The 21,855-nt window shown below is 42.6% G+C and overlaps 1 protein-coding gene across 2 annotated transcripts in view; it reads left to right on the forward strand.

Moving 5' to 3' along the window:
- The window catches only part of myo1ea (myosin IEa), a 41,783-nt gene extending 20,610 nt beyond the window's left edge, over window positions 1-21,173 (forward strand). The window contains exons 9-29 of one of the 2 annotated variants that reach the window (XM_047579853.1): window positions 81-213; window positions 3,052-3,248; window positions 3,344-3,424; window positions 4,100-4,186; window positions 4,290-4,373; window positions 5,707-5,874; window positions 6,676-6,761; window positions 9,003-9,084; window positions 9,268-9,374; window positions 10,573-10,671; window positions 11,475-11,619; window positions 14,425-14,539; window positions 14,623-14,792; window positions 14,903-15,048; window positions 16,355-16,501; window positions 16,803-16,960; window positions 17,414-17,503; window positions 17,616-17,835; window positions 18,482-18,517; window positions 19,498-19,667; window positions 19,749-21,173. In XM_047579853.1, the coding sequence (XP_047435809.1) occupies window positions 81-213; window positions 3,052-3,248; window positions 3,344-3,424; window positions 4,100-4,186; window positions 4,290-4,373; window positions 5,707-5,874; window positions 6,676-6,761; window positions 9,003-9,084; window positions 9,268-9,374; window positions 10,573-10,671; window positions 11,475-11,619; window positions 14,425-14,539; window positions 14,623-14,792; window positions 14,903-15,048; window positions 16,355-16,501; window positions 16,803-16,960; window positions 17,414-17,503; window positions 17,616-17,835; window positions 18,482-18,517; window positions 19,498-19,667; window positions 19,749-19,825 (2,598 nt within the window). In that variant the 3' untranslated portion in view covers window positions 19,826-21,173. The remainder of the gene's footprint in view (window positions 1-80; window positions 214-3,051; window positions 3,249-3,343; window positions 3,425-4,099; window positions 4,187-4,289; window positions 4,374-5,706; window positions 5,875-6,675; window positions 6,762-9,002; window positions 9,085-9,267; window positions 9,375-10,572; window positions 10,672-11,474; window positions 11,620-14,424; window positions 14,540-14,622; window positions 14,793-14,902; window positions 15,049-16,354; window positions 16,502-16,802; window positions 16,961-17,413; window positions 17,504-17,615; window positions 17,836-18,481; window positions 18,518-19,497; window positions 19,668-19,748) is intronic. The other variant, XM_047579854.1, reaches the window with a different exon arrangement.
- Window positions 21,174-21,855: the final 682 nt, after the last annotated feature.

Below are 21,855 nucleotides of genomic sequence, written 5' to 3' on the forward strand. Positions count from 1 at the left end.
GAGCTAGGTACCACAGGAGTGAGTAAACCCACACTGCAGCCCGGATTTAGCCTGATTTTATTTTTCCCCTGCTTCCCCAGCATGCCATGGATGTGATCGGCATCTCAGCGGAGGACCGCTCCATGGTGCTTCAGATCGTGGCTGGCGTCCTGCACCTGGGAAATATCACTTTCAGGGAATCGGGCAACTACGCTGCCGTGGAGAGCGAGGAGTGTAAGTATAGGCTCACACGAGCCAGCTGAACGCGGTCTAGTTTAGTGCTCAGGTGTAGGCGGCTAAAGCAAAGGTCACATTCATTTTAGCATTTATCCGGGACAGATGGAGAAAAATAGGCTTCCCAGCTTTAACCCGACACATTTTATTTGCTCTGACAATCAGTTTGTGGAGTCTTTGAATGGACGTAAAATGTGGATGGAAAAACAACTGAGCTCTTTATGGAAATCCTATCATTAATCCTGCAGGTATCCTGTCATAAACCAAAGTTTTGGACAGTTTTAAACTTTTACTTTATTATTGTGCTGGAGAAAATGCTGTAAATCACCAGACCTTTATCGTCATGACACCATGGATGTCTACAGCAACGTTTGTACTAATCCTTCAAACAGATTTGAGTCAGAGAGATTCACGTCTGTAAATGACATAGTTATCCATCCAGTGGTTGCTGAGATATTTAGACTGGAATAAAGTGGTCGATAACAGTCACCGATAGGTGATAACTGGTCAGTAGTGATGGTGCAGGTATCCAGATTAAGACTAGGCCATGGTAAATCTTTTCTTCTTATTTTTTCTGGAGGTTTCTCCTCTCCTCACTGTCCTTAGCTGCCCTTCTTGAGTTGGTTTTGGAGGATATTTCTCCACCACCACTTTCACTCCCTAAAGTTTTATTGTGTTAATGCAGGGCCGTGGCCAACTGTCTGGACTAATCCAGGCCACGCTAGATTACCAGAAAATAAAATGCTATTATTGAAGGTCTGAACGCTTTCGTCAGAGACGAAAATTACTCGGAAAAATACTTCTCCTTCAGCCTTCTTCCCTCTCGCCTTCTCATGCTTCATTTTATTCCTCTCTCCTTTCCTCTTTCTCTCTCTCATGCTGTGTCTGCATGATGCAGATGAGAGTACAGTGTACAAAGCCTCGGTCTGTTCAGTGCAGACGTAACAGCAGCGCTTTATAATCCCTGCCTTTCCTGTTGCTTTCAATCTCCCTTCTTCTGTGCTTTAACTGCTGCGCATATTCAGACCATTGTTCCTAATGTGAGGCCTTACCGTCTTTAACTCACACACAGCAACAAGAGTCAGTGCATCTTTGCATTTTGAAAGAAAAGTTGAGGCAAATTGACATATTTTTTGGTTGGTGGGAACATATTGTGATCTTAATGTTGACACGTGTTGAACAATCTGAACCGACTAACTGATTCCCCAGTTTCAAGGCTTAATGCTAAGCTAAGCTAAGCTAACCTCACCCACTGGTGAATGCAGCTTCATGTTTACTGGTGTCAGTGCTCTTGCGTAATTTCCAGTTCGCTCGTAATTAATGCATGATGATCTTTCGGGAAAGTGTGTCATCATCGCCATCGATTTTTGCATAACCCTGTTTTGGCGATGCCTTTTATGCTTCACGGTTTTATTTTGCAAAACACTGACTGGAGAACGCCCACCCTTGCAAATAAACGTGCAATTATCCAACACCGAGCTGAGCAGAGTCACTGTTGGGGGCAGGAAGTGTTGAGTGACATAGAGAGACATTTCTCATGTCACATCATGGAATGAGTAAGCGCGCTTTACAAACCTCTCTAATGACAGCATCATCCTGTTGCTCTCAAAACCAACTGCTGTTTTGACTGACAAATTTCCTGCGGGAAAACATGCGCTTATATTAACCCCGTTTCTACACCATGTGCAGAAGCCTCCTTGCCAACATGTACGCTCCATGCAAACAATGATTTTTCCCTATGATTTAAGCAGGCGCATGGCCAGTCACACCCTAATGTCCCAAAAGGGGAGCTACTACAGTGGTCTGATGCATTCCCAGACGCAGTGAGTCTGCAGGCCTGAGAGCTATTTCCTTTTAGGGGAAGTGAGTCACTGTAATAAGGCAGGGAGGGGCTCTCAGGGGACAATATCAACGCCAGGTCGGGGCAAGCGATCTGTGGTGTGCTCAATACTTTTTTATTTTTTATTTTAAGTGTTTGGTCTGTGCTATTCTTCTATTTTGTATTCAGCCGCAGTTCAAAAGGGAACAGTTAAGCATCTGGATGACGCCGCTAATTTTGTGGATTTGCGTTGCAGTAGCAGGCATTGTGGTTATAACCAACAGCTTTTCAGATTCGTTAATTGTTACCAGTGGTCGATAAGGCACAATAGGCATTGGTGATCTCTGGTATGTTAAGGCTACACAACCTTGAATTCGTGCCTGCTGGTGTGCGTACTGATTTTCACATTTTTAGGGCAGCATTCTGCTTTTTTTTCATATATACAGTATATAGTTTATCAAGCAGTAAAAGTATAGCAGCAGCCCAATAAAACAATAGTATGATCTATGTTCTCTGTTATTAGTAATTTAATATATGAAATGTCAGACAATATAAAAAAAATCTAAATCAAATAATTTCTAGTGTTTTGTTTCATCCATCCCAAAGGTACTTGGTTTCAGGTGGCATAATATATATATATATGTATATATATATATATTTTTTTTTTTTCAGCTAGAATGTGACAAGATAATCTCATTGATTTATCAAGTCATTGTTACAGCTTGGGAGAGCAGGGGAGCCACGGCTGTTATGTTACTGTTGGCAATTATATACCTTTAGACATGTTTCAATGGTTCAATTGACTCTTCTTTGTATTGACATTATTGCACTTATTAATCTTAATTGCCTGGATTTGTATGACTTCATTTGTAATCCCTGTCCTGTGCTCTAACATGCAGCTAATCCACACACCTTTTAACGTTTCCCCGGCTGGTAAACAAAGATACCACGCGGCGAGGAAACATTTACACAAGCCCGCATGACCGTTCTGATTCTCTCCTCTCCCTTCTGTCTTACAGTTTTAGCCTTTCCCGCGTTTCTGCTTGGAATTGACCAAAATCGCCTGAAGGAGAAACTGACCAGCCGCAAGATGGACAGCAAGTGGGGAAACGCAGTGGAGTCTATTGATGTGACGCTGAACGTGGAGCAGGCGTGTTACACGCGTGACGCCCTCTCCAAAGCTCTGCATTCACGTGTGTTTGACTACCTGGTGGAGGTATGACCGCTTGTTTGTCCTGCTTTAGAATGAATAAATGTGAAATATAAAAGCTGTGAAAGCCTGTATTAAACACACATTTTGTTTGATTTCAGTCCATCAACAAAGCCATGGTGAAGGATCACCAGGAGCTAAATGTTGGAGTGTTGGACATTTATGGATTTGAAATTTTCCAAGTAAGTGTTTTTGGCTGGTTTGTAAGCCAACACATGGCTGCTGGCATTGCGACTATCCAGCAACACATAAATTAGATTAACTGCTATTAGCATTGAGTGTTTAAACAGATTTAATACAAAGGATAAGACTAATTTATAAAGCATGTGGATTAAAGCCCATCTCCAGATTGAGACCGCAGACTACAACATGCTTTTCTAATCTGATTACTTATTTAGTTTAATTGGATGTCGACTATTTGGAAGGGAACATGTTGTTGTATTATTTTGGCTTGCAAAGACCCCTGTGTTCCCACTGCCAAGGTTGTTAGTGTTCACTGTAATTGACATTATCCAGTGCAAATATGATCTGCAGCTTTTTACAGATTAGTGATTAGCTTTTTAGGTATGTCTTTACGGTTGAAGGATTCCTCTTTGAATGTGAGAAAAGGTCGTCAGTGTTCTGGTGACTGCATGTTATTAGACAGGAAGATGCAGAGCGCCGTCACTTAGATTCACGCTGAAGGTCCATTGTATGCGCTGTGAACTGAACAATGTGGGGCTTCCTTTAATATCAGACGGTCTGTGTACAGCCCCCAGTCCAAACAAAGCCCATTGAGCTTAGAGGATATCCGTACTCTATTGAAGACAAAGCTTACTCAGGCTGTATGACTTTATTAACCATGTTGTCTTCATTAGAAAAATGGATTCGAACAGTTCTGCATCAACTTTGTGAATGAGAAGCTCCAGCAGATATTCATTGAGTTGACTCTAAAGGCGGAGCAGGTAATGTTCCTCCACCCTCTTATCACTGCTTCTTTTGTTTTGATGCTCTTATTTTATTTCCTGCTTCTCTAAATTGATTCTGTTCTCTCTCCGTGTCTTGTAGGAGGAGTATGTGCAGGAGGGCATCAAGTGGTCTGCTATTGAATACTTCAACAACAAGATCGTATGCGACCTCATCGAGAGCAAAGTAAATAAACCACAAGTCTCAAACTAGAAAGCTTTAAACTAGAAAACAGAAAGTTAACAACTCCCGCCAAGGATAAAGGATTTTTAACGTCACTGTAGGAAAGCTGACTCTGAATATTTAACATTCTTGCAACCACATATTGGATAATTATAGGCATTTTATACTGAAAATCTGTGATAATAGTATTTTAAGATTAGATCTGTCGGTTGGACATAAAATAAAATACCACTCTAAGGATCTACAGCATTGTGACACAGATGAACATTATTTTAAGATGAACTGGTAAATCAGTCTATAAGGAAAAACAAAACATTAAAGATACACAGATTTGTCCAAGTAGGGAACTGCACATGAAAAAAACATGAAACCAATTAAAACAAATTAGAATGGATATTTTCTATATAATAAATCAGAGCCACGCTTTCTTAGCCGTCAATATTAACTTAATGAAATATCGCTGTTATAACAAACAGGCTACAGATATAAAGCAGATCGGATATGACAGGTTATCTGATTTGTTTTAGTTTGGTTTCCTAATATTATAAACTGAGCAGCACAAGTCCCGGCCAAGCGTCTGCTTTGTTGCCATGACTTTCTGCTTAATATCCTCAAATGTGCCGACATGCCTCTTAATTTGATTTATCTGTCCTACTGAGAGGTTTAATCCATGAAATCCACAACAAGGGCTTTACAACAAGCTTCCATCTGAGAGGAGCGGGGGATCTGAATCAGTGCCTGATAGTTCGGCTTTCTGGCTAATGCACTGACAAGTTTACATGTGTCCTTTTTACGCCGTTCTTTGAGTCTGAGACACTGTCACCACTGTGCAGTCTGAGGGTCACTGAAGGCCGGGCATAATGGAGCCCAACGGGGCTGAGTGCGAGACTAATATTCAAGAGCTCCACTGTTAGATTTAGAGCTTCTTAGAGTGGCTTCAGCTAGATGCTTTGTTAGTGTCAAAAAAAGTTGTCTTTTTATATTTGCTATGACATTTAGGTCAAGACGAATAATAGGTTTTACTATCAGGAGTTTCTATGACATTTAATCAGGTTCAATTTTTTCACGTTTCTAATGACACATATTAAGGCTGCAAATAATCATGTGCACCTTGAAATAACTGATTATTTTGGTCTGTAAAAATACAGCCCAAACTAAGCTATTCAATTTAGGGTTTTTGATTCTCTGGCGTTTTCACTTGATAAATTGCTTTAAATTATCGAGAATTGTTGCAGAATAATTTTGTAAATTCTGTTGACGTTCTCGTATAAACATTCAACCTCTGGACTTCCTTTAAAAACCACTGAAAATGTGACTGTTTCCTCTGTGATGCCAGAATCCTCCAGGTATCATGAGCATCCTGGATGATGTGTGCGCCACCATGCACGCAGTGGGCGAGGGAGCCGACCAGACCATGCTGCAGAAGCTCAGAGTCCAGATCAACACCCACGAACACTTCAACAGCTGGAACCAGGGCTTCATAATCCACCACTACGCTGGCAAGGTCAGTCTGAGTCCACCTAGCACTGCACACATTTTAGTCTGGTCTTTTTTGTGCACTTTGACAAATGGCATCATGTTGTTTCTGTACGACTCCCAGCGTTTCAGCGCTCTCCGCTTTGCTGTGGTGTCAACAGTAACAAAATATGCCGTGCATCGAGCCCGGAGTAGACAGCTGAAGGGTTAGCTCTGGAAATAGAAACGTCTTGAGATGTTGTTTTTTATGGTGTTGGTGCGGGAGCTTTTCTTTCCCACTCGTATGATCTGTCATAAATACCAGTTACGCAGCTGGTGTTTCAATCCTGGAGTCTATGTCGTCATCTTTGTCCTTTTAAGATTTCCACTTCTGAAATAACGTCCCTCCCTGCTGCACCTCTCTCTTCATTGTCTTTTATGGTCGCCGTGCCCTCCTCATCCCAAACACAGTGTCCTGGCCAGGGTCGCCCCGTGTCATTCTGCAGATGTGTGGTGGTGGCCTCAGCCTGGCACACATGCCGCAAGCTTAATGAGGCGTGCCGTAAAGTCTTGAGGGGCTCCAGTGACCCTGCTCAAAACATTCCTCCCAGTCTACAGTACAGCAGAAATAACACGGTTTAATTGATGCACTGGTGCCTTTATAAGGATGCTAATCCTGGGAGGTGTAAAGCTTGCATCTGAAACCCTCCGTAAAATCCAAGGCACTGATTTATGTCAGAATATCAGTTACATTTTTTTAGCTTCACACAGGTGTCCCGTTCCATTTAGAGTTTCGAGACATTTTAACCTCTTTGGTAATTACCACTCCTTGTGTACGCCTCTCCTCTAGGTGTCCTACGACGCTGAAGGTTTCTGCGAGAGGAACCGAGACGTCCTTTTTACTGACCTCATTGAGCTGATGCAGAGCAGCGAAATGTAAGTAACTCCTGTTTGCACACTGCACCGACATGTGGCGAGGACCTCTGTGGTGCTCACTTGGAGGGAGTCTTCTTTTGTGATGCATATGGTTATAATTGAATGCATCTGAATGAAAGCTTTGGCCGTTGCAGTGCATCTGGAAACTGGCGGGACGCAGCAAAAGTGTGCGGGGATGGGTTGCGCCGTGCACTCTGCCCTGAATCACGTCTGGCTGCCGTCCCGTTATGTGACTTTCGGGGTCTGTCCAATGTGCCCTTACAAGTGCAGGCTCTTTGCAAGGCTGCGTTGTGCAGTCTGTTGCCCCCCGTGTTATGGTTTCTTGGCCTTTTTTGTGTCAAAGTAGCCATCTGTTCAAACAGCCTGTATTGTCTGAGTAACCCCCACGGGCCTCTTTTGTATGCGTGCTTTTTGAGGCATAAAAGGAGGTTATGCTAAAGCCCCTTTCAGACACGTGCTACACAAAGTATACATGCTGCTAACTTGCAGACACACAAACATATATATAAACATGTATATACGTGGTTAAAAGAATCAGGCACAGCCACACAAGGGCAGTGCAAGTAGGAAGGAAGCATCCCCTTTGATACAAGCAGCAGGCCTGAGAAGAGAGGAAAGGATTGAGCCGTGGTGTCCGCTGGACAGCATTAGCCTGCTCCTGGTCTATTTTCAACCTGCTGGTCCTTTCTTCTGTAGCCAAGCCTCAAGTCAGAAGTTTAAAACCAAAACAAATACCAGTGTTGGAGACATAAAAAAAAAAAAAAACCTTTCAAATAATCAAATAATGATCGGCAAAGAGGGAAAGTCTGGAAGTACGTGACCACTTTATATCAGACCAGCACAATTTTGTGTGACTTATTAAAGGAAAAAACACACTTCAGGGTGGGTGGTACATGTCTAAGAAACATCCACATGAATACCAGGTCCAAAAGCTTCTCAGCAGAACATTGAACTTTCACAGTATGGTTAATGTTATTTGCTTCTGCTGTCAGTGGTCATACTGTTATGCCTGATCAGTGTGTTAAATGACAGATTTATTCATTGCAGAAGAGAAACATAGCTTTGATAAATGGTTCAACCTTGAACAGTATGTCTGTATTTTTTTTGTGTTTATCTAGACAAGGTTTTTAAATGTGGGCAGATGTACAAGATAACGGATTGGAAACACAGCTTTTTGAGGACATAATTTATTCATTTTAATTAACAAGACAGACTGGCATCAGTCATTCTCTGGGAATACAAGCTTCCTAAAACTAGCGTGGCATTTTCCATAATAAAGTATGGCATGATGAGAGTAAAGAGGGTTACAGACAGTTTTAAGGTTTATTTTTGTGGTTCAGTACATAAGTGCAGATTAGATCAAATGTCATATTTTAAGGACATGCTGTCTCTTCCTTTATCGTGCTCTATGAAAAACATTTACTATTAGTGTCTGTGTAGCTGTAAATAAAGCTCAAAGGTACAAACTGTCCCTCAGAGAGAAACTGGAGGACATGGAAACTGCACAAATATCTGTTACATTGTGAGTCACAGTAACATATCCTGGGTAATAATAATGATGATGATGATGATGATAATGATGATGTTATAAAACCACATCCACATATTAAAAGGTTAAGTTGGGACTAAATTGTTCCACTCCAAATTAAAGCAGTTTGCCAAGAAGGAGTGTGAGTCAGCTCTGCTTGACCGTGTCCACATATTGTGTTAATGTCCAAACATCATCAGCATGTAGGAGACTTTTACTGGCTCTAGTTTAATGCTAGTGCTCTGGTTCTTTCTCTGTAATTTTGTATTATCTCCCTCCTGAGTATCGCCACTGGACTCAAAAAGACCCGTCTATTCATAAATAATGTGAACTATCTGTTAATAAAAATTCCACTTCATCTACTGAAAGACATATGAGAAAATACTGAATCAGGAAAAACATACCTCGTTTAACAGAGGTGCAGTGCCTGTGAAGCCGGGACCTTGGGGAGATCTGCTGCACGGAAAGTTGTTTGTCCAAACATGGCAGAGTGTGCACACAAACTCAGACCTTCCCAAGTGGTCCAGGAATTTAAAACAGCGACTTTAGTCAAAGGTCCTTGGTTCTTTAATCATTGACAGCATTTTTGTTTTCGGTTTCAAGGGAAACACACCATGATTTTCAGGTCCACAGCACTTTGTTTTTGTTGATATGAGGATGACAGCAGCTTGTCTCTGTCCTAATTCAGTCTCTTCTCCTCTGTCCTCCAACAGCGCCTTCATCAGAGCACTGTTTCCAGAAAACCTCAACGCTGACAAGAAGGGCCGACCCACAACCGCAGGCAGCAAAATAAAGGTGTGTGTTTTGTACCTGTCACTTTCCCTTATCAGGGTCCCTGTGTGAAAAAGTGTGTTCGCCCTTCAACATTCCCAGTCAGAGAGAGCCACAGTACTTATTTTAGTTATTTTAACTTTCACATCGTCGTCACCCTCATCATTATCTGTCCTGATGTTTACTTTTTCTAATTCCACCCCACAGAGACAAGCCAATGACCTAGTGAGCACACTGATGAAATGTACTCCTCACTACATCCGCTGCATCAAACCAAATGAGACCAAGAAGCCCAGAGACTGGGAGGAGAGCCGGTAAGTGGTGCCCCATCACCCCACCCCTCAGGACTCAGGAATAAACAGTTTACGTCAGACACATTCATCCAGTGACTTGTCCCTCAGAGGAGCCGTGATTAACGGAAGCTTTCAATGAGGAACAGCCAGTCAGTGACAAGCATTTACTTTCCTTAATACTGATTATTTTTATTGAAGAATATATGAAATAGTGGCTTAAAGGTCAAATTAACTATATAAAGATAATATATATTCAGGAATACCTCACAATTCTTGTGAGATTTGTATCACATGAAAAACCAGGATTGAAGTTATGTATGTGCTTTTGGTCAAACCATCATGTTTCAACAATTAGCCAGAGAACATCCTGTGTGGCACTACTGCCAGCTACCGGCATGATTTAGACAGCGAGAAGGGACAACAACTACAGTCTGACGATGGTTGTTATTTAGCCTCTGATAAATGGGCAGTTCATTCTTTATTGAATTTGTTTGCACCCCATTAAAATATGGGAATAAATCAAATTGAATCAAATGCTACCTTACTTTACAGTATGTTACATATTGTTTCAGCTGACGTATTATTCATGTCCTGATAATATATTTTCACTCATTTAAGAGAAATTCGCTTACAGAAAGCAGATACTGGATCATTGCTCTCGTCTGTTCTGGTTCCACACAGTCCGTCTGTTTTTCTTCCCCGTCTTTCTTAAGACACGTGAGACGTGTTTCAGACATTCTCCCTCCTTTATCCCTTTGTTTCAGTTTCCCACTCTTTCTTCTCTGTTCACTGGTTTTGGTCATTGCATTCAGATACTGGAGGATTTTCTATTGTTCAGAGCATATGACCTTCCTGTTGTGAGTCGTGTGCAGGGTGGCTCATTAATTAGCACCGGAAACGCTGTTTTGTCAGGAAGTCGGAGTGTACTAAGTAGTACTTAACGTCTTTGTTTGAGGAAAAAGTTAGCAAAAGCAGCTATTTTGCATACAATGACCTACTTCCGTCCTTTTCCTCTACTTGAGCGGGAGCTTTATGTGCTGTGGAAAGATTTTCAAATTAAAGATGATGTCACTGATGTTACATGCGACGCAGAAATGCGACATTAGAATAATACAGGATATGAAATAAAGTAAGGGCACTAACAGCAAGGGTAAACTTGATCAGCTCAGTGCCACATTCAGTTTACTTGATGCTGAACGTGGGTTGTTTTTTCCTGTAGAGTGAAGCACCAGGTGGAGTATCTGGGTCTGAAGGAGAACATCAGGGTGAGACGTGCTGGATACGCCTACCGCAGAGTCTTCAGGAAGTTCCTAAACAGGTACCACACCTCACACTCAGAGTGGCCAGGTTTATTTCTCACTGGGATTAAAGAGTCAGAACTTGAAACCCATATTCATTACACTTCCTGAACTTCAATATGTTTTGACAAAGGCCTAAAATGACAAAAAAATATCTGGGTGTACATGGATCTAACTGTACATTAGATGGTGGTCATCCCACCCCCCAGTTTGGAGAACCGGACTGGAAACAAAGCAATGAACTCCTGTGGATGGAGTCAGCAGCAAAACATCAATATCACCTTAAGTGCACTCTATATTTAGAATATTATGACCATTTTACATTAGTATTAGATATTGTTTTATGATGGGAAACTATGGACTGTGGATAAGTGATGCATTAGTAATAACGAACTAAATTATCCCTTCTATGCTCTGGTTCCCCATTATATGTAGTTTTAAGATAAGGTAAGATAAGCTAATACTTTACTGATATCTATTGGGTAAATTCAAATGCTACAGCAGCACAAGTCAAGAAATCCAGTAATGAATCCAGAAAGGAAATTAAATAGGACACAGAAAGCAGGCAGACAGAAAGACATTAAATAGGGCAAACACAACAGTCTACAAAAACACTGCGCAAGAACAAAGTGACAACAGTTGTGGATAAAATGACTAGTTTTATTCTCTGTGTCAGTATGATGTTCTGTTTCTGTTTCCAAATCTGTTTACATTTCATTTAGTCATGGTTTCTTGCTTGCTAACTGTGTGACATCGTAAGCAAACTCCCAACAAACTTACACAACTGAGATGCTGTATATTTGCTGAACCTCCTGCTCCTCAGGTACGCCATCCTGACCAAAGAATCCTGGCCAACGTGGCGTGGAGATGAGAAACAGGGTGTCCTTCATCTCCTACGGTCTGTCAACATGGACCAGGATCAGTTCCAGCTCGGCCGCACCAAGATCTTCATTAAAGCCCCTGAGTCGGTACGTTTTTCATCTACCTCTTCTTCAGGCTATGGTGAGGAACCTTTCCTGTGAAATTAACCACGGAGCCAAAACTTCCTGGTCAGCATGTTACTTATAACGCAGAGTGTAATTTACTTTGTTATGGGTTCAGCTGAAATAGAGAAAGCTTTTATTAGCAGGGGAAACCTGAACTTACTATTTTTACACTGAACACCATAAAAGGGCACTAGTGTCCCAAAGCATGGTTGAATCACTGTTGTAGGGGAGGAGATTGAACCCGACCCTTGTACCGCGTCAGCACTGAGTCAACACTGCTGTGAAACTAAAACACTGGTCCAGGCTGTGGTTGTGGCGTATGGGGTGACATCGTAAAGGCTTGTCTTTTTCCACCATAACTACTTTTTTTCGTGATTCTTATGAAAGCAGCGCTTGTGTGGAGCCTGCTGCCTCACTCATTAACATTTGTACACATCATGCACGAATGTGCGTGTGCGCACACAGATGTATGTCCAGAAGCTTACACACAGACATCTTAGTGCGGACTCGGGCCCTACAGCTGATCCTCAGTGCCTTTACTTATTTATTGCCGCCATGCACTGCCACGGACCCCATCCCCCACACCGGCAGACTGAGAGCCCAAGTCATTTAGGTGTGATTATGAAACGCAAATATCACACAGGGCGTAGCGCTGAAATGAGCTGCCAGGCTTCTCAAAACAAGCCTCTGTGTCTGATAAGTCACTAATTAACTCTATGACTGAAGAGTTTTTTTTTGGTTGTATCTAATAAGCGAAGTTTGTTTGACGCCGGGCCAGATGGTGGAGGAGTCTCTCCCTCAGAGTGACGATGGATGAGCTGGTGGCTTATTGTCTGTCAAAGGTCTTACTTTCTGAGGCGGAGTGAAGGCCACAGAGCAATCATTTATATGTGAAGCAGAGTAATTAGTATGATCTGCTTCGATGTGTCATTCACAAAGATGAGATAACATTTCTGTTTTTATGGATGACATCTTTGACTGAAAGTCATTTCAGGTTGTCATTCATTGCTTGACTTTATTTTGTATTTATCAGCTGTCTAACATATATATGACATTGTTATGACACACTATGATATAAACTCTCTGAGCACCAGAAAATACATCTTAAGGTAATTGTTTAAAACATTTCATATATGGTTATATTGAGGTATGATCTTTCACTTACAGCAGCTTCTACTTACAACAGTTATTGACATATACATTAATGAACACATCCACTACACTATTGTTATAAACAGTGTAGTAATGCTATGAATGGAGACTCAAAGTGTTGGGGAGGGAGCACTTCAGTCACACAAATTAATAATGAAACTAACCCTTTGCAACCAATATAGTGATGACACAGTCTAACACTAGTGCCTGTCAGGTGTGTAATAAAGATTTCAGAAAGTTTCTCTTTTGGCCTCCACTAACGTTCCCGCTTGAGTTAAATTCATCCCCAGTAGCTGCCTGCTCTGACATTTGTCACAGGGGACGTCCATTCAGTCTTCCGAGACCTCAGTGACTCTGTGTTGTCACTGCCTCCGTCAGTGACTCAGTGCATTTCTCTGCTCGCAACTTTCGTGGTCAAAGTTTGATCTGTTGTGTTGTGTTGTGTTTTTGGCTCGGTTGTGGTTCGTTCCTCTTCCGTCACACTGCGGCCAACACTGAGTCGATGCCAGGCCTGTTGCAGAGCAGGGCAGGATGTTTAGTCTGGCAGCGAGAGGGTACTGAGTGTGATTGCGTGTCAAGAGGCCCACCAGGAAATGACGTAGACTGGTGAGGAGACGGGTGGTCTGATGGCACAGAGTCATCTCCAACTGATAAGTGTGCAACTCTGCTCAGCGCATTACACACCAAGTCGGGATTTGTGAGATCTGTAAAAGAGAACACGAGCGATCAGTGAAATCGCATCATTTTAAATATGATTCATAAGGAGCTAATCACAGCAAAACCGAGCAATGAAGAAAGTACGAAGGTGTTTGCCTCCCTTTGCACTGGTGACAGCTTGCAGTCTTTCATGATAGTTGTGGATCTTTGTTTTCTCACTTAGTAGTAATTCTACTTGATCTGGGCAAAGACAGCTCCTGGAAGTTTCAAAATCTTGGGTCTGCTGTGACTCTGATAATAGGTCACTGGAACCTTCATTTGCTTTCTGATTTACAAGGGCATACACAGTGTGTGATCATAAACTCTTTGTCTGATGACCATCCCTCAATATCATTCCAAATACTGCCAGGGTATGCAAATTGGTGGGTCATCAATTTGTGGGAAAGTAATAATTCCACAGAACAATATAGTAGACGGATGTGATGGTATAGGTTACACAGGACACAAATACACTCATTATGTGGACTGTGATGGTTTTGTCGCTTTGACTGAGTCAGATTATGAAGCATATCTTCAAGATAAATTTGATTTAAAAAAAAACTGCTCTGGTGTTCAGGTAGGCACCCGACGCTTATTTAAAGGCTCACCTTTGTTCACAGATATTATTTATGGGGCTTGTTTTGGTTCTCATGATATGATTAATTAACTGGTCACATGTTGTAAAAATGTTGTCTAGTTAAAAAAAACAATCCAAACTGAGACTTGTCATGACCGTGTTAAACAGTTTGATGACAAGAAGCCAAGCCAGCCTTCAAAACCAATGAAAATGATCAGCACGAAAGACTTTGTGTATTCAACTGCACTCAGATATGTTGAGCATGTGCTTGCATCATTCCTTCCATTCTCTGCACTGAGGTGTGTCTGTCTTTGGGTTTAATGGTCTGAGGCTTGCTTACAGTATGTCGTTCGTCCCGACAGCTCTTTCTGCTGGAGGAGACGAGGGAGCGCAAGTTTGACGGCTACGCCAGGACCATCCAGAAAGCCTGGAGGAAATACGTTGCTCGCAAGAAGTATGTCCAGATGCGAGAAGAAGGTGAGTGTCGTAGCATCCCACTGCTTTAACATCTTCACGCCTCCGCCTCCCCCCTCTCACCACCTCTCTCTGGGTTTGTGTAGCCTCTGACCTGCTCCTGAACCGAAAAGAGCGGCGGCGACACAGCCTGAACAGAAACTTTGTAGGCGACTACATCGGCATGGACGACAGGCCCGAGCTTCGACAGTTTCTGGGAAAGAGAGAGAAGATCGACTTTGCAGACACAGTCACAAAATACGACCGCAGGTTCAAGGTTGGTTTTCCTCCGTCTGCTGCCTCTGTTCTTTTGGGTTGGTTTTCCTCGCGGCTCAATAACTGAAAACACACTCATCTATTCTTCTGTCTTTCTTCTTCCGTCTGAAGGGAATTAAGAGAGATCTGATCTTGACGCCAAAGTCTGTGTACCTGATTGGACGAGAGAAGGTGAAGCAGGGGCCGGAGAAAGGGCAGGTGACGGAGGTGCTGAAGAGGCAGATTGATGTGGAGAAGATCTTGGCCGTGTCTCTGAGGTACAAGGAGCATTTCAGTTCAAAGTTCACTCGGATCACTCAAAAGAACAATACCCTACACAAGTCCTCCTCAGTTTGTACAGTGTGGCGCAGGGAGTTTACGGCTCGTAGCTTTGAGAGACAGTATTTTATTTCTTTTTTTTCTTGTTTTAATGGATGCTGACGGCATTTCAGGCGTTTTCACAATGGCGTCCTTATGCTGTCCATATAAATACAGAGCTCATTCTGTCAACGTAAATCAACTTTTAAGAGTGGCTTCCTGCTGCCACGCCACCCCCCGCTTTACATCAAATTGGCCCCCTGCTGCTTTTTCATTTTAGTACATTTGAGTAAGAATATATCTTGCTTCACTGAGGTTTCGCAGCCCATGGATAGTCTTCGCCGAGCAAATTAAAGTAAAAAAAAAAAAAACGAGTATGGGACGCCTGAGACTGAGCCGCTCCTCATCTGTGCACGATGACCGGCTAGAACGTGGAACATCCGATCCATGTTTCAGTCGATTTTAGAACAGAGACGGAGGAGAGAGGGAGAGGAGAGAGCAACGATTATATAAAAAAAAAACACAAGTTGACGTTCTGCATCACACATATGTGCGAGTGTGGGTTGATACCAGTAGGCAATGACTTGTTTCCAAAACAAGACTGAACGTCATGCAGGGGCCCGCTATATAATCTGGAGTCATTGCTCTGCGCAAAGCCATCAATCTACTTCAAAGCCACAGTCTGGATTTCCAATCACACAAGTTCCCGTGTTCCTGTAAATGTCTCACAAGGGACGCTGAAAACATGTGGAGTATATTAAAAACTACGTGTATATGTTTTCGCGTGCAGGCCTGACTGAAAGTAGCCTTCATCGGAGAAAGCGCTGCCGAAATAATACACACTCCGAAATACGGCCATGAGAGAATGTAGGTTTGTTTACTATGAAGACAGCTACAAAATAAAAGGATCTCACAAACCCGTGAGCTCCTTTTTGCCGCTGATGGGAACGCTGTTTTACGCGCATCAGCGGTGCGAGCATGTGGCTTTCGAGTCAGTGGGGTAATACGGACCAGGTGGTGCAATGGAGTAGTAAAAAGCTCATCAGAGGAAAAAAAAAAAATCCACTTCATTGGGAGAAACAAAGTATCCTTGTGTGGGTTACGGGCTCAAGCTGTCTTCCCTCTTCAGATGTAAGCTGCTTTGTGAGGCTCTGGATGCAAATGTGAAAGCTGACCCAGAGCACGGCAGAAAACAGAACAAACATTTTGTAATAGGCCGTGAGAGTTTTAAACGTTGCATCTCATGCAGTGTTCTGTTCATTTCAGCACAATGCAGGATGATTTCCTAATACTGCACGAGCAGGAGTACGACAGCCTGCTGGACTGTGTCTTCAAGACCGAGTTCATCAGCTTATTGAGCCGCAGGTTTGAAGAGAAGACTCAGAGGAAGCTACCACTCAAGTTTAATAACACGTAAGTAAAGACAGAATGGTTCAGTATGCCTGTGTATAGTAGCAACAACGGACTAGAAAAACCTACATCAGTGTTTGAGTTAATTCAGTAGCTCAAAGACAACTTTATTTGAGATTTTCTTTCATTATGCAGTGAAATGCCCTCTCTGCATTTAACCCATTCATTCATAAACACAGTAGTGAGCACGCTCAGATCAGTGTGCGGCCTTTACACCAATAGATCACAGCTCTCCTTTACAACTGTGACTTGATCAACTTTTCGAAACTGGAGCAGTGACAGCGTTCGCCTGTGTCGTTCTCAGACTGGAGATGAAGCTGAAGAAGGAGAACTGGGGCTTCTTGAGCGGTGGTGGCTCCAGGCAGGTCCTGTTTGTGCAGGGTCAGGGAGACATGCCCGTCCTGAAGCCATCGAGCAAATCTCTGCAGGTCAGCATCGGCTCCGGGCTTCCCAAGAACACACGTGAGTACTGAAGGACCCCGACATGACACACAGTAGACCTGAGGTAGGGATTAGAGTCTCAAATGACCTGGACATAATGACCTGAAGACATGGACATCCTCATGAAATGTGAACCCTTCTAAGTTAACGATCTATAGTTTTAATGGACAAATGTTATCTTGTTGAGCAACATTGCAATAGATTTGCTGCTCTTCAGTCTGTGTCTTTTTCAATTCGAGGTAATACATCATCCGCACTTGTCTAAACAAAAGCTCCGCGACGTAATTCCAGATGTTGATCCTCCTCGTGAATGTTCTCGAGCGGTTTTAGTTTAATGGTGAACTGACTGATCCAGACTCAAATATTAGGACATTTATTTCTTTCATCTGGAATGACCTTATTTGATGTTAGCTGCCTTGTGGATCTATATGCTGTTTGTACGCATTTCTCATTTGCTGAGAATCTCACCCTCAGGCCCAACGAGGAAGGGTTTCAGTCAGGGTCGCTCCAACACGTCCAGAACGCACCACCACATCCCAGCACGAGCTGCACCGGGACCTCCAGGTACAACACTCACGCCTCCAAGCATCGGAGCAGCTCGTCCTCCATCCCAGAGTTCTGCTGTGTAACGCGCAACGTCTCATCCGTGTTTTCTTTATTTTTTTCCTCTCTGCAGTGGCTCACCAGAACGGTGGCCTGAAAAACACCAACCACGCCGCTAATCAGAGAAACATGCAGCACCACAGCCAGCGGCATCCCTCGTCCGGCAACTCGACGCGCCCCTTCCTGCCCAGTAACATCCACCAGCACAGCGAGCGAGGCGGCGGCGGCGGAGGCGGAGGCCGGCAGCAGCCGAACCTGGACTGCCTGAGAGTCCCCGACCAGGGAGCTGCAGGGTGAGAAACCGGCACAAACGCACAACAAAGAGCAAAACCCACTGAGTCACACACTACAGGGGAAAGGGACGGTTACTATCACTGCTACAAGGACTGGATTAGGCTGAATGGAAATGTCCTCAGACTGGAGTAAATCATATCTGTTGGTTTGTTTATTCTTCCAGTCTCTAGCGTGTGTTTTTTTCCCCCTCATGTTAGACTCTAGGAAGGTCTTTAGTCTCTAATTGCGACACTTTTCAAAACATTTCACAACTCTAAACTAAAAATTATTTTTTTCTCCCAGTCACACTAAAGGCAGAAATTAAAAAGCAGGCATGTGTGAGCTGTACAGTTAAGTTGAAATGTATGACTTATACATCATATTGTCTATGATTTAATAATAATAATAAACACCTACTATGGCCCAATATTGTAGCACTGTAATTCAGTTAGTTTAGGTTTACAGTCCTCTTGGATGAGGTGTTTGTCTCATTCTGTCTACTCGGCATAAATAAAGGCCCAAGCGCTCATAACTCTGCAGGATATTTAATATAGTGTGCAGTCTCGACATGCACTCGCACAGGGTATCATTCACATGGCCACACACTAATTCACGTTCTTGTGTTTCTGTAATTTGACATAATTTGGATAATTTATTCTTTTGTAGTGCTGGAGACAGACGGCCAGCTTCAAATGGAGGAATGTGAGTTGGAGTGTTTGCAGTGTTTTGGGTGGTGACGGTGGTGGTTCGGGACTAGAAAAGCTTTAGGCGGCAGGACATACTGACGCGTCCTCTCTTGTACATTTGTAGTACAAACTGTAGTGTGCAACTAATAATTTGATTTCGTGCTGCTGATATAAGATGGGATGCTTTTTTTTTTTTTTTGCCAGTTTGCCTCAGTATGTTTAGATCTTTCATCCTGCAATGAAAGAATCCCTACTGCGAAGTCTTTTCATTGGTACATGAAAGCTGAACATCACTGAAAGGATTATATATATCTATATTATATATACATATATATAGTCCTCTTCTGTACATGCATATGATAAATGTGTAAACTAACCACTACCTGCTTACTGCTCAAACTATTCTCAATTATTTAGTTAGTTAGGTGTAGCAATTCACTCCTATAGTTTTCTGTATGACTGGTATTACATTGTGGTTAGACTGTTTTATTAATGTTTTATACAAAGAGTCATGTCATTAAATTGATGCAGATTTTAAAGTCAATGCTGACTCAGGACCAACAATCTGCTCTGTGTGCCTCATGAATACTTTTTGGTTTTAGGTCTTTGGTGCATGCGAAGTCATAGCATGTAGTAGATCGCCATCTGGTGGCTGATTTATGAACATCCTTCCTATTTAAATGAAGCCTCGTCCACAGTTTCTGCGAAATGTCTGGTATTAATCAGAAGCAGAAAATAACTATTTGGCTACATAAAAAGAAAAAAATAAATATAATGAATAAAATAAAGAAGGAAACTGAGTTTTCAGCCAGTAGAGTAGAGTAGATGGAGACGATGCATGCAGTGGTTTTATTGAGATGTTTTGTTTGACACTGCAGTATCCCACTCAAAGCTTGAGTCCTGGGACTCTTCAGCACTGCATCTTTCACTCAGCGTTTTTTTTTTTTTCCATTCTAACAGCCTTGTGCTTTCTCTCTTTGTCTCATGATTGCACAGAGCCCACAGACCATCAGCCAGCAGGCCCGCGCCCGGCGGAGGACGACCCAAGCCTGCGCCCAAACCCAAACCACAGGTGCCCCAGTGCAAAGCTTTGTACGCCTACGACGCTCAGGACACAGACGAGCTCAGCTTCAACGCTGACGACGTTATCGACGTCATCAAAGAGGGTAAGCGCGGGACACGGCACCGGTTGCTTTCTCCGTGGTGTTAATGGGACACTAACTAATTCAGTGATGTTTGTTGACCAGATGCATCTGGATGGTGGATGGGACGCCTTCGAGGAAAGCAGGGACTTTTCCCCAACAACTACGTCACCAAAATCTAGGAGCTGCAGGTTTACAGCGCGAGGCTGAGAGCCTGCCTGCGTCCCTGCTGTCCCTCTCAGAGCACGGGACGGGGCTTACAGTCACAGAGAGGAGCACTGTGAGACACTTCCTCCACTACTGCCTTATAACGAATGAATGGAACCCTCAGTTACACCACCAGGCCCAAAGATCGTCAGGCTCGAAATGAGGCTCTCTTCTCTAAAGACAAGAAGACTGTTTGACCCCAGGGTCTGTTCTCCTCTGCAGTCCCTCTGAGTACTGAACAAAACTATTTATTGTATTTATAGCTTTCTGTGTTCATTTACACTTTTCTGAGAGCTCAAACGTTTCGAAGCGCTGGAATGAAATCTGCTGGGGACCAGGCTGTGATTTCTTACTCTGTTTTTTAGTTGAAGGTTTGATCGCCGAAGCAAACCTGGCTGTCTCAGTGTCAAAGCTGAAGTGACTGCTGTTTTAACAGGAATATTTATTTCAGTGTAAAACTGTCACTACTTCCCGAGGAACAGACGCTCAGTAAGTCACTACGCTGGGATTTTTAAATACCAAAGTTCAATGATTTTTATTTCTGCTCTGTAAACAGTAAAGCGGTGTATCACCTGGAAAACCACCTTCTTTTTTTTTTTTTTTTTTTTTTTTGTCGATTTTAAACTTTGATCACATCAGTATATATTAGACAAACAACAGTAAAGGCCATGTATACTGTAACCTGAGCATGCTGTCTGTGGTGTATTAGCACTTTATTGGTACAGGTACTACCTTGGACACAGACATCGTCACTCATTCATGCCACAGCCAGTAAGTCAAGTCTATGAAGGGACAGATTGCCAAGCTAGTCACTGAGGAAAATAATGTGTTTACATGAAACAGGCATTTTAGATCTAATTCTGTATATGTGTTCATATGTAGGAGTATGCCTGTTAGAATATAAATATTCCTTCTTTTTTGTATTTTCTTCTTTTTTTATTTCCTCTGCGTTTGATACTCACGGGGCTGTTCAGCTAAGGCTGAATAATAATCACAGAATTATAATTTTTTTTTTGGTGAAAGAAATTTGTTGACAATATTTTTTACAAATACTTCGTTTAAATTCTGCTCGACTGTTTCTGCACATCTTTTGCACTGCTGTTGCATTACTCACACATTCCTTTCTTTTTTTTCCTTTTTTTTTTGTTAATCACATAACCACATTATGCTGTACTCGGTATAAAAAAAAAAAAGCTGGGACCCCTGTCATAGAACTTGCTGCATCATTAAACATAGTTTGATCTTGGATGGTTGAATTCATCCTTGTGCAATACACACCAGTAGATGTGTCTTTTAATAAAGCTTGTAATGTGGCATAGTTAACTGCTTTGTTTCCTTTTATTGACAGAGAACTCTAATGTAGAGCGATGAGATGTTTACTGTCACAGGTCATCAGACTCCACACTCCTTTTTATTTTTTCCCATTTTTCAGAATAAAATATTCATATAGTTGAAGACTTGAGCCTAAAATCTGCTAATATCAGTACAAACATGTTGTTCGTGGTCCTGGTGGTGAAAGCCTTTATGAGGGTTAAAATGGAAGGATAGACTACACGGATCTGCCATAATCTTATGACCGCCTGCCTGATATTGTGTGTGCAGCAGGTGCAGCCTCTTTTACCGCCACAACAGCCCTGACCAGTCAGAGGCTCGACTCCTCTAGACCTCTGAGGACGTGCTGTGGTATCTGGCAGCAAGATGTTAGCGGAAAATCCCTCAAATTCTTGCAGGTTGTGAAGGGGGCCCTCCGTGGATCAGACTTGTTTGTCCAGCACATCTCACGGATCTGGGGAATTTTCAAAAACTTGTTGCTGTGTACCTCAAACTGCTCCTGAACCATTTTTGATTTGTGTCCCGCTGTAAGAGGCCACAGCCATCGAGGAATACTGTTTCCATGAAAAGGTGTACGCGGTCTGGGAAAAATGCTTAGGTGGGTAGGTGGTATGTGTCAAAGTAACATCTAAATGAATTTCAGGACCTGAGGTCTTCCAGCAGAACATTTCCT

Source organism: Mugil cephalus, chromosome 3 (genome assembly GCF_022458985.1).
Source record: "Mugil cephalus isolate CIBA_MC_2020 chromosome 3, CIBA_Mcephalus_1.1, whole genome shotgun sequence".
NCBI lineage: Eukaryota > Metazoa > Chordata > Actinopteri > Mugiliformes > Mugilidae > Mugil > Mugil cephalus.